General features: G+C 34.0%; 1 protein-coding gene across 3 annotated transcripts in view; it reads right to left on the bottom strand.

Annotated features, from left to right (window-relative positions):
- Positions 1-10,717, bottom strand: part of PKHD1L1 (PKHD1 like 1) — a 159,377-nt gene extending 148,660 nt beyond the window's left edge. For all 3 annotated transcript variants that reach the window (XM_023496455.2, XM_031947124.1, XM_031947125.1), the window contains exons 1-2: positions 10,478-10,717; positions 8,048-8,137 (exon numbers count right to left, since the gene is read on the bottom strand). In XM_023496455.2, the coding sequence (XP_023352223.2) occupies positions 8,048-8,137; positions 10,478-10,550 (163 nt within the window). In that variant the 5' untranslated portion in view covers positions 10,551-10,717. The remainder of the gene's footprint in view (positions 1-8,047; positions 8,138-10,477) is intronic.
- Between the last annotated feature and the right edge of the window lie 1,639 nt (positions 10,718-12,356).

Here is a 12,356-nt window from a genome sequence, read left to right as displayed (position 1 = left end):
AGGTTGGATTGGAACTCTGGCCCTCATTCCAGGTCCAGTGTTCTAGTCATTGTGATACTTTATTGCTTATTTTAACTTACACAACAGAAGACTTAAAGCCAAACTTGAGATTCCAGGATGAGGCACACAGAAGAGCCATAGAGACAAACTTAAGATAACTCTAGCAAGAGTGTCAGAACCTTAGGTATGATGGGTATTCCAGCCATGTTAGGAATGGGGGAAGAAAGGTGGGATGTTCAGCATTAATCCTACAGACTTGAAATACCTAGTTCTGTTAACTCTCCCATCATTTATTGTTAAAGTTTCATCTCCTCCACATTAGGGTAGTTTGCCAATGTCCTCCCACCTCCACAGCTTATGAGGTAGTCAAGGGCAATTGATTTCATGGAAAGGGGGTGAGCTCTTCACTCAGTTGGTTCTGATCAGTTTACATCCACCCTGTCATGAATTGAGTAAGAAATATTAGGAATTATTAAGTAAAAGTATGGAATATAAGTATGAAACATGAACATTATAGAAGTTTTTAGAAAAAAATAAGGAAAAGAAGATATTAGACAAGAGGAAGGAACATATCTGAAGCAGAGGTAGTCTGCTACGAGAGGCTCAATTAAATAAAAGAGGCGTTTGAAACTTTCTGAAAGGAGATTAGAAAGGAATGAATTCTATCCATGGGAGTTAGCTTGTTCAAATGCAGGAAGGATGGAGTGTAAAGTTCAGGAAGCAGTTAGTACATAGGGAAAATTCTGAGAGAATGGTAGGTCATATGAAGCACCCATTAGTTGGAACATTGTGTTGCCCAAAGTGAGAATTCCAGAACTGCAAAGGTCAATTCCTTCTGGACCTGTTCTCTGGCAAGGCAGATGGCAAAAAAGGTCTATTTGGTGAAAATAGGAGTAGAATTCAGTAATAATAATATCTAATATTTATAGCATACTTCAAAAACATTGTTTCTATTTGATCCTCACAACTCTTGAGGTAGGTGCTATTATCTTCATTTTATAGAAAAGTAAACTAAGAAAACAAAGATTAAGTGACTTGGCCATAAATCACGCAGATATGTTTGCTAATCTGGATTCCAATTCAAATCTTCCTGACTTCAAGTCCAAAACTCTTTCGACTATTTCACTTGAATCATTACAGCCTAATTTTGCAATCATCATACAAATGGGACCATACCACAGGATTAGCTTTTCTGAAAACCATTTAGGAAAATTGATTGAAAAGGGAGATATTGTAAGTAAGGAACAATTAGAAAATTATTGTAGTGCATCAGGGAAGATATGGAGTTGAAAAATAATTAAAATTTGTAAGAGCTCTATCATAATGCAGTTCTGCCTTCTTAAAGGACTTTAAGCTCTAACAACAATCTGATGTGTATAGCTTTCAAAAACTTCATGAGCTAGGCTTTATTCTATGCTTTTAAGCACTGTTTGGTAAGAGAGGCTGTTATATTAGTCAGGCCTGTTGGCACCTGCCTTCGAGCCTTTAAAATTAAACCACTCCACCTTGTTTACTGCTGTGGCATTAGTGATATCACTAATGAAGATGGGAAAATCAGGAAGAGGAAGAGCAGGTTTTCAGAAGGAAATTAGATGTCTTTACAATATTGTTTTACAACATAAGTTTTAATTAATTGATTGATCTATCTATCTATTTATTTATTATCTGTTTAAGTGTTAACTGTGATTTCATAGGAATGGGGGAATACCCAGTGAGCAAACTCCAAGGTACCACACTAGGTAATAGAGATGGGTATTTTAGCCTGATCTGTCCCGACTCTAAATTAACTGCTTTTTCCATTGTATCCCATTACTCTATCCATTAGATTTCAGGCAGAACCGAGATGGGAGACAATTAATGCTTCTTGAATAGAATTGAAATTACTTGCTTACTGAAAAATTCCTACAATAAGACATTAATGTCTATTTCAGTTATAAGAATATGGCAACTCAGAGCTTGATCATCCATGTTCCTTGACTATTTTCTTATCGTTTTGTAACTTACTGCATCTGCTAGGTGATCCTGATCTCTGCTAATATGGGTGAAAAGCCTGAAATGCAGAGTGAGAAAAAACAAAGTCCAGAAAATCTGAAATTTTTCTCTATCCTGAAGAGAGGAATAATTTGGAGTTTACATTCTATATTTGTCTTTTGTCTAAATCTGATATACTTAAAAGTATATGTCTATTTAATTTATTAGTACTTGGTTTTATTGATAGTTTTGAACCTGAGATACCTCTACAGTGAAATTATTTGGCTAACATAATAGAAGAGTTTTTTAAAAGCCTCATACAAACTACTGCTGTCCTTTTGCCAGTTTTTGCTTATCTTCAGCATTCACAATGGGTTTGAAAAAAGTGAAAAGATTTCTGCTATTCACTGGGGCATGGAAACTTTTACTTGTGCTGTTGCTAAGAAAACATTTTTCCATTTCCTTTTCTATGTGGGTGCAAATCCCATCAATGGCATAGTAACATAAAATCTAACCTTCAATGAATGGAATTATTCCAAAAGTAAAAAATAAAAACTCTAAATTCCATGGGAAACAATTATTGGCTTTGAATTTTGTCATACTAGGAATAGTTTGAAGATTTTTATAAAAGGAAGGACTAATTTGTTTCTATCATATAGAAAAATGAAAAAAGCCCATTAAATAAAACCTGCATCACAATCAATAAGATGTTTAAAGGTCTTTTGATATTTTAGTTATTAACTTAATACAGTAGAGCAAAGGATAAAGTACTAGGCTGGGACTCAGGAAAACCAGTTCAATACTAACTTCAAATATTTACTAGCTATGTGATAAGCCATTTAACCTCTATTTGCCTCAATTTCTTTAATTGTATAATGGGGATAATAATAATATCTATCTGTCAGGATTACTGTGAAGATTTGATGATATGATAACTGTAAAGCATGTAGTAAGCACTATGTAAGTATTAGTTTTTATTATTATTATTATTGTTGTTGATAATAATAATGAAGACTTTTCAAGTTATTTTTGTTTTATTCACATAGCTTATCTCAAAGAATTTATTGAAATATAGAATGGTATACTTTTCCAAAGATAACCTTAATTAAAATGTAAAATTCCAAAAATGGAATTAAATGTGAAGTTACTATGGATCAAACCCAAAAGCCAAGAATTAGAGGAAGAAATATGTTGATACAGCTGAAGTTTTATTTTGAGATTTCTGAGGTATAAGGTTCTTTGGGCACTAGGTACTGAAAACCACAGTCTCTTGATAGCAACATGATTGATGTTTCATTCCTATGCTTTTATTATAGGAAAATGCCAGTGAGAGCTTTTATTATAGGAAAATGACAATGGCATCCACAACAGATATTTAAAGAGTATTTTCCAAAGGGTAGAATAAGTCAAACTAGATATAAAAGCTATCTTGTTCCCAGACTATTGAGAGTTGTCCAAGATTAGTTTGGCATTTTCAGACAAGGAATGGTTGAGTGATTTTTGCCAGGGCATTAGTTCCTTAATGTTTGATACTTTGTTAAATGATAAACGACAATTAAACACAAGGTTTATTATTTCAACTGGCAATTTACCATCAGTCAAAAAGCATTTATTATTTATTATTCACTGTTCCAAGCATGTGTTAGGTTCCCGAGATACAAAAACAAAGAATGGAACAATTATGACACTCAAGTAATTTAAATTCTAACAGAAAAGACAATAAATAAATAAATATGCATATTTGTACATATATATGTAAATATGTATTTGGAATAAATATAAAATATAGAGAGAATCAAATATAACAGTTAAATATCAGATAGTTTCAGAGGGTAGAATAGTACCACAAAGATCATAATGTTTGAGTTGCATCTTAAGGGAAAAGAAGGATTCTTTGCAGTGGGAGTGAGAAGAGTATGTATTTCCGATTCCAGAAATAAGCAGTCCCAATTGGAATTTGGAAATAGAAGGTCACATGAGAAGAAAAAAGAGAAGACCAGTTCATCTAGATCTCAGATTGTGGGAGGGGGAGTAATGTTCAATGAGACTGAAGAGATAGGTTGGGGCCAGATGGTAAAAGGTTTTAAATGCTAAACAGAGGAGTTTGTGTTTTATCCCAGAAGCATTAGACAGTCACAAAATTGATTGAGAAGAATGATATGGTCATATCATGGTGCTTGAGAAAACCTGCAGCAGTAATGTATAAGGAGACTGGAATGAAGAGACTTGAGGCAAGGATAGCAAATACAGATCCGTGGCAATAGTCTAGGTAAAAGACGATAAAAGCTTAAATTATGGTTATAGTTATATTAATCAAGAGAATGGGTGAGATGTCAAAGACATGGAGGTAAAAATGATAAGGTCTGACAAATGACTGGATATTTTAAGTGAGGAAGAGTTAGTAGATGTCTAAAATCAATGGAAAATAAAAAATGAAATTATTAAGAAAAACTGACAGAAACTAGAGTAAGGGACTGGGACTGGATATATAAATCTGCAAATTATCCACATAGAGGTGACAATTAAACATATGAGTTCTGAATAGATTGCAAGAGAAAGAATGTAGAGAGAGAAGAATAAAAAGATTAGAATACAGACTGAGACGATGCTTACAATTAGTGGACATATTACAGATTATGAGTCAAAGGACATATAAAAGAAACTATTAGACAGGTAGGAGGAGAACCATGAGAGAGTAATAATAGTAATAGCTGCCATTTATATTGGCTTTTAAGATTAGTAAAGTGTTTAACATATTATTTTATTTTATTTTCATGACAATCTTGGGAGGTAAGTAGTATTATTCTTCCCATTTTAGAGTTGAGAAAACAAGTTAAGTGGCCTGTTCAGGATAACACAGTTAGGAAAAATGTGACACCAGATTTGAACCTTGATCTTGACTCCAAAAAATTCTATCTGCTGTGCCACCTGAAAACCTCTAAAAGGCAGGGAGAAAGTATCCAGTAGGAGAAAGGTGATCAGGTGTTAAATTCAGTATCAAGAAGCATGCCAAAATATTGAAAGGAATGAATAGTTTAAGGAGAAAAAATAGAGACATTCATTTTAGATTCATTTGTTCTGGGATTTAGTTGAGAAAAGAAGAGATAGAGGACAACAATTGAAGGGAGTAGACAACAAGTGGTCTTTAATGGATTTTTAAAGATGAATGGGACTTGGGGATGTTTGAAGACAGTAGGTTAAAAACCAGCAAATGGGGAAGGGGAGAAAAAGACAAAGAAAGAGAGAAAGAGAGAGGGGGGAAGGGAAAAAGGGAAGGAGGATGAGGGAGAGGGAGAGAGGAAGAAAAGGAGGGATGGATGAATGGAGGGAGGGAGAGGGAGGAAAGGAGGGACACAGAGAGACAAAGACACAGACACAGACACAGACACAGAGGGAATGATTGAAATGAGAGCATGGGTTGTTTATTTTCATTTTATTCCAAGTGCTGAGCACATTTCTGAGTATAAAACAATGATTTAATAAATGCATACTGTAGTTGTTATTGTTATTGTTAGAGAAGATGGCAGGATCAAGGTCACAAAAAAGTATTTGTTTTGGTGAGAACCATCTCATTGTCAAAGACTGGGAGAAAGTAAAAGATAGGGTAGATCTTTTGAGAAAGAAAGAAATAAAGCGAGCTCAAATTGAATGATCTCAGTTTTCTCATTAAGTCCTGGAGATGAGAGAAAGTAAGGAAGAAGGTCTTTAAGGCTTGAGGAGAAAAGTAAAGCTTCGGAGTAGCTAAAAGAATAGACTTTGAAAATGTATCTTTAACAAATATGGCTTTTCCTAATTACTAACTCCTAATAAAAATAAAGGAATACTATATAATTGTCAAGGAACGAGGGAGGGGAAATTGAACAAGAACTAGAATAAAGAATCTAGAAATACCTTATACTGCTTCAGACCTTTGTAGAATCATTAACTTATACTATTGAAAATCATTTGAACCTAGTTTATATTTATTTCTTGGTGAGAATAAGGGGTTACAGCTGGATAGATTGTATTACATTTACACTCATACAATGTTGAACACTGGAGTAAGGCCTCTGGCATTGAGGGAGACCCTCTATGGAGGATTTGTGGAAATCACACAGTTAAAAAGACATAGATGGGCTGTCATTTGTGTTAGGGGAGGATCACCTATACCAGTGAGTCTGTAAATCCATTGAAGTATGCTTGCTGGCAAGTCAAATTAATAAGAATTTATTAAATGGCTACTATGTACCAAGCACTGTGGTATGTGCTAAGAATAAAAAGAAAGCAAATAAGAGTTTCTGACCACATCTCAATTATCCCTTTCTTGTCTCTGCCTTTGTAGGGATATAAAGAAAGATAAAACATTTTTAAAATCCCTGCCCTCAAGGAGCTCCTAGTACAATGGTGGAGACAATATGCAAACAACTATGTGCAAATGACTTATACTGGATAAAATGGAGATAAAAAAAAATGAAGGGTGCACACTAGCATTAAGAGGGATCTAGAAAGGTTGCTTGCAAAATGTGTTATTTATGATTTCTGAAGAATGCTAGGGAAGAGGAGGGAGAGAATTTTAGCAATGGAGGACTGCCAGCGAAAATACACTGAGTTGAAAAATGGAATGTCTTGCAAAGAGGAGTGAGATGGAAGAAGAATTCATAAAGTAGGAATGAGTTAGATTATGAAGACTCTTAAAAAGGTCTTTCTATTTAATCCTGGAGGTAGTAAGAAACCACTGGAGTTTACCGGATAAGAGAGTGATGATCAGTTTAGTGATTTAAGAAGATCCTTTACCATAGCTGAGTAGAGGATTATAGTGGGGGAGATGAGGCAGAGAAAACAATTAGAAGCTATTACAATAGTCCAAATTTGAAGTAATGAGAGCTTTTACTGGGATGATGACATTTTCAGAAGAAAAGAGGACATATATAATAGATGTTATGAAAGTAAAATCAACTTGGGAACTGATTGAATATGGAGAGAGTAAAGGACAAAACCTAAATTGAGGGACAAGAAGGATGTACTTGACAATAATAAAGAAGTTAGAAGGGGAAAAGAGTTTTGAGGGAAAGATAATGAATTTGGTTTTTGATGTGTAGTGTTTGTAACTAAATAATTAACAATGTCCTGCAAATGAAGATAAAACTTATAATAATTAAGATTCTATATTAATATTAAAGAAAAAGTAGGATATTTTATTAAATTTTAATTTTTTTCTTTTCCACCACCTAAATCACATTTACAGATCAGAATAATATTAATTTTAGCTTTCAAAGAGTATAGAATTGAAAAAATGAGGAGGGAATATTAAGAAAGAAAAGCACATGTCTACTTGCTTCTAGGAACCATTCATTCATATAGCAGATTTTTCCTGGAAGCCTATTATGTGCTTGTATCGTACTATTCAATATGAGAGATGCAAAAAAAGGACAAAGAAAAGATTTTGTTCTTCAGTAAAAAAATGGAGTTCAAGAGGTTAGATAGTCATGGTGATATGACAGAGAAAGAGTGAGCAGTTTGGGGAAATTCCTTTTCTCTTTTTTCTTTCAACCCTCCCGTGCCCCCCAAAACAAACAAACAACAAAAAAAAACAAAGTTATTATTTTTATTTGGCATGAAAAAAATCCCACATTACAAATGAAGCAATAAGTATGAACTCTTTACTTATCCATATCCAGGCCTTAGATCCAAGCAAGTAATTAAAAACAAGAACTTAGTTGGGTCAGTTCCCAGGAATTCTTGGAAGGTTGTTGATCAGAAGGATAAAGAGTGGAATTTTACTTTGCTAGCCAGGTAGAGAGAACAGTCAATCAACCAATTAATCAAGAAGCATTAATTAAACACCTGTCATGGTCCACATATTATAATAGGTACTAGGATACAAATACTCCAGACCTCAAGGATTTATATTCTAAATAAGATAAAAAATACACTGACTAAATCTTAAATGATTTAAATATGTATCATAAAAATGAATACAGATATAAATGTATATTTATATGTTAATTTGCATTTGTGGCATTAACCATGCTCAAGGAATACACTCACAAACATAGTACCTTAAAATAAGAAACTAACAGACAAAAAGCAAACATACCTTCTCCTTTAATAGTTAGTCGTGTTGCTCCATTTATGCTGCCATATTTAGGTAAAATTTCCGTAACTTTAGAAATAGTCTTATGGCCATCTGAAAGGTAGTCAAATGATAATGTAAAAATATCAAGCACTAAATTTCTATCATTAATCAAATGTCTGGTACCTACATTGTATACTACAACCATTTAAGAGAAAGAAGCATTGAGATTATAGAACTGACTTGAAAGCCAGCTAAATATTATTTCCAGTTTTATTAGTATTTACTGTGAAATTTATTTTGACTTAATAAATAATAGTACCTAATGACAAATAAAACAGTTCCTATTCTGACATTCTAATGGACATAATTCTTCATTATTATTCTTAATTGACAAAGAGCAATTATTAAATGATATTTAATTTCACATGACACTGTTAGACAAAGCATCTTACAACTATATAACATAACATAAAAATGTGAAGAATTTAAGGATAAGCATGTATTGGAGTAGGAAATGAAAAAATTAACTATGAGGTTTCAGTTAAATCAGGGTAAAGTTAGAGATCAACTTTGCCCTCACATAATCTATTGTATAATGAAGATAAGTCTGGGCAAACATCTGCAGAAGAAAGGAATAAACAAGTTTTAAATTACACACACACACACACACACACACACACACACGCATAAAATCAGAGCTTCACAAAAATGAATTAGTCTAGTCTCTTTGAATTTTCTAGTTAGAAATCTTATCTGAGGTGTTCAAGGGAGAAGAACATGCTTTAATTTAATTTGATTTTTTGAAGGCTATCTGAAATTTCATTGGTGAAGGAAGAATAACCCAGTATATGCAGCATGAACTTCTAGTCCTTTAATGTTGTCAGAGACATGGAGAATTTAAATGACTCAGTATAGAACAATATGTTTCAGAAATATTATTTGAATACAGTTCTTCTTGAATATAAACCTGTGTATCTACCAAGTTTTTGTATGTACTAAATTTTACCTGAGTGCTAGATAACAGATCTGAAAAAAATCATGGACATTGCCAATGAAATTAAAAGAAATCAAAAATCTAGAAGAAACCTGTCATTAAATAACAATAGCAACAAAATCAGCAGGTTTCATAAAAGTAAGCTCAGCATTTTCAAAATTTGCAAATGAGAATTTAATGTATGAAGATCAAGTAAAAATGTCACCAGTACTAGTCCTTATTGTAATACTATGCCAAAATCATAATTTAGAGAGAGGGATAATTTCACAAAATTCTGAAAGAAAATGCAAAAAAAAGTATTAAATGGTTGGAAAATGGGATATAAAAGAGTAAAGAAACGATAAGTAGTTTGATATTAGAAGGCTATATTGACTACAAATATTTATGTATTTATCATATGTGTATATGTATTATATATGCACATAGATATATTGAAACCATATATATATACACATTATATATATTATATTAAAGTTTTCCATAATAATAGCCAAAAGATTTAATTTGGTGCTGAAAATTCTATCTTCCCCCTCCATGCCCTATACACTTTCCTTCCTCCTTTCCTTTAGAACTCTGGAGCTGTTTAAAATATATTTATTTCTTCAGATAATGTACAATCAAGGATAGGAAACCTAGTACTTGTGACTATATCTTATCTAGCCCCATAATGTGTCTCAAATTTATTCTTTTACAGTTATCTGGCCCTGCACTTCATTCTAATTTCTTATCATCAGTCTCTTCCCAGACCTCTCCCTGGTAACAGTCTGAGGACACCAGGCAATCTCCCCTGATAGTAATTGACACACCTTCTCATTGCTCTCCAATGCCATTGCTAGTTTACCTTTGTGGGGCTTAAGAGGCCTTTGGAGGTGTGAAGTGTACAAATATTCTAGCCAAACTTACAATTCCCCAGTTGCTCTAACTAAACTAAGGTTAAACACTAAGGGAAATTTCAAATAAATCAATTACTAAAAAGAAACAATTAAAAAAAAACTAATATAAACCGTCTCTGATTTGAGCCTGAAGTATTGGAAAAAGTGCTGTGAAGTCAGTCTGCCTCTGATGCTTACTTTCAGTGTTGTCTTGAGCAAGTCACTTAATCTTCACAGGTCTAAGTTTACTTGTAAATACAGGTCTGCTACGTCTTTTCCAGCTCTACATCCATAATCTCCCGCGCTTCACACTCATTCCTCTCCAGTAGATACTGCTCGGACACCTACAAAGTTGGTGACCAAGGTAATATCTCAACTGCCCTCCAGATCCCCAGCCAAAGCTTTCTTTTCTATCTTTTCTGACTTCTCCCGTAGTTTTCCTTGGACTCCGAGCTTTCTTCTCTTTTTGGCAGTACTATAGGTGCGGGAAAGTTTCCATTTCTTGCCCGGGAGAAGGTAAGGGGAGAGGGAGAAGGATCGTGGCTCACGATGCGGCTGCGCCCACCCCAACTCTCTCCGAATTACCTGTGCCATGCTCCGATGAGCTGAGGAGCAGCGCCAAGAGGTACAAAGTAGCAAACACACTCTGGTGCTTCATGATCTGTTCGCTATTACGAATTGATGTTAGGGCAGCTGCCGGGGTCTGCGCCCCGAGCTCCCTGACAGCCTCTGGCAGCTGAACTAGCGGTTCTCTAACGAGTTCCACACCTAGTACCTAAAGCACACTAACTGGGATGTTCTCACACCCTCCCAGACACTGGCACATATCCGCAAACCGCCCGTCCCCGCCCCATTTATGCTCCAGCCACTTGCTTTAAGCCCAACCACTAACAAACAGCTTGCCATGCTGATAACAAAGCATTAACAAAGCTTTGCAGGTCCCTGGGGAAACAGAGCCCAGTTCGTGAAACGCTATCAGTCCATTCCTGACTTACCCAGCAAGGAAGCAATAAGTACCGGTGCTCTTAATTTATGCTGAGTTCTCCGTTCACTATCTGCTTTAACTGTCCATGTTCCTTTTATTTTTAGGCCTTGAAGCTGAAAACTTATTTTAGCTCTGCGGTTTAATCTGTTTTTAATCATCTATAGCATCTTCCTGGACACATCAAAGACACCCACTGCACCTATTTATATAGGTTATATACTCATATAACTTTTTAGCAGTATTAAAAAATGGTATAGAGAGAGTAGTGTAGTGATTAGAGAAAGATAAGTCAGGAAAACTTGGTTTTGAACCTTCCTTTGACACACTGGCTATGCAGACCCGGGCAAATCTCTTTTTAAAATTTTATTTACTTATTTTATTTTTAATTTGTGGAATAATACAAGCATATTATTAATGTAGTATAATTTTTAAAAATGACTGTACATGAAACTGCAAATCTATTACCATACAACTTGGTATTCTTTTTAAAAAATGTGGGCAAGTGTCTTAATCCCTATGTATCCCTCAGATGAAAGGTGTCAGACACTGGCCCCAATATAAAGTGTAGCCTGAACAAAATAAAAATATGATTGGAAAATATTTAATTAAACAAAAATAAAATAGAATATAGATATTGTTGATATATGACTTTCTTTTTAAAATGTTTTATTTGTTTTATTAAATATTTCCCAATTATGGGTAAAAAATTTTAAACCTTCATGTAAAAAATTGAGTTCTAAATTCTCTCTCTTCCTTCTGCCTTAAGAAAACAAACAGTATAATATTGATCATATATCAATATGAAGTCATGCAAAATATAATATTGTATAAAGTCATACAAAATATAACACTATATGTGGTTTTTCTAAGTTGCTTTGCAGTTTGCAGGGATTCTAAGTGTATGATTAAGTGCTTTTCTTCCTTATTTCTATTTAAGTTTGATATCAGTGCCCCAGATACTTTTTTCGTATTAGAATCTTCCAAGGAGATACAGATGGACATTTGTAAAAGGAGTTTCACATATATCAATAAAATAATGGGTGAAAAAAGGATGAACTAGTACAATTTATCATGTTTCTTTGGGCTAGTGGCATTTTAATTATCTTGTAATATATATGAATATAGGAATTCACTCAAGGAATAGGACATTTACCACTGAATAAATAAAGTAAATGAAAGGAACTATATGATCTGGCTACTTCCTCTGCAGTAGTAATAGGTCCAGTCTAAAACAATAAAATGCTTCCACAGAGATCCCAGTTCTCCCTGTTTTTAACGTCCTTGACTTTAAAGAGACAGGGTGGTGGTACACCCTTTAGAATTTTGGCCTTCTTGCTCACAGATTAACTGGCTGCATTCCTGATTGTGGTTACTGATTGATACGAGCTCTTGATTTAAGACTCTTAAGGGGAAATAGGCTCATTAAGGATGAAGACTTTTCAAGAATGAAATTATGGAAATTCTTAAATAATCATTTCA

Source organism: Sarcophilus harrisii, chromosome 1 (genome assembly GCF_902635505.1).
Source record: "Sarcophilus harrisii chromosome 1, mSarHar1.11, whole genome shotgun sequence".
Lineage (NCBI taxonomy): Eukaryota > Metazoa > Chordata > Mammalia > Dasyuromorphia > Dasyuridae > Sarcophilus > Sarcophilus harrisii.
This window is presented reverse-complemented; position numbering and strand designations above follow the sequence as displayed.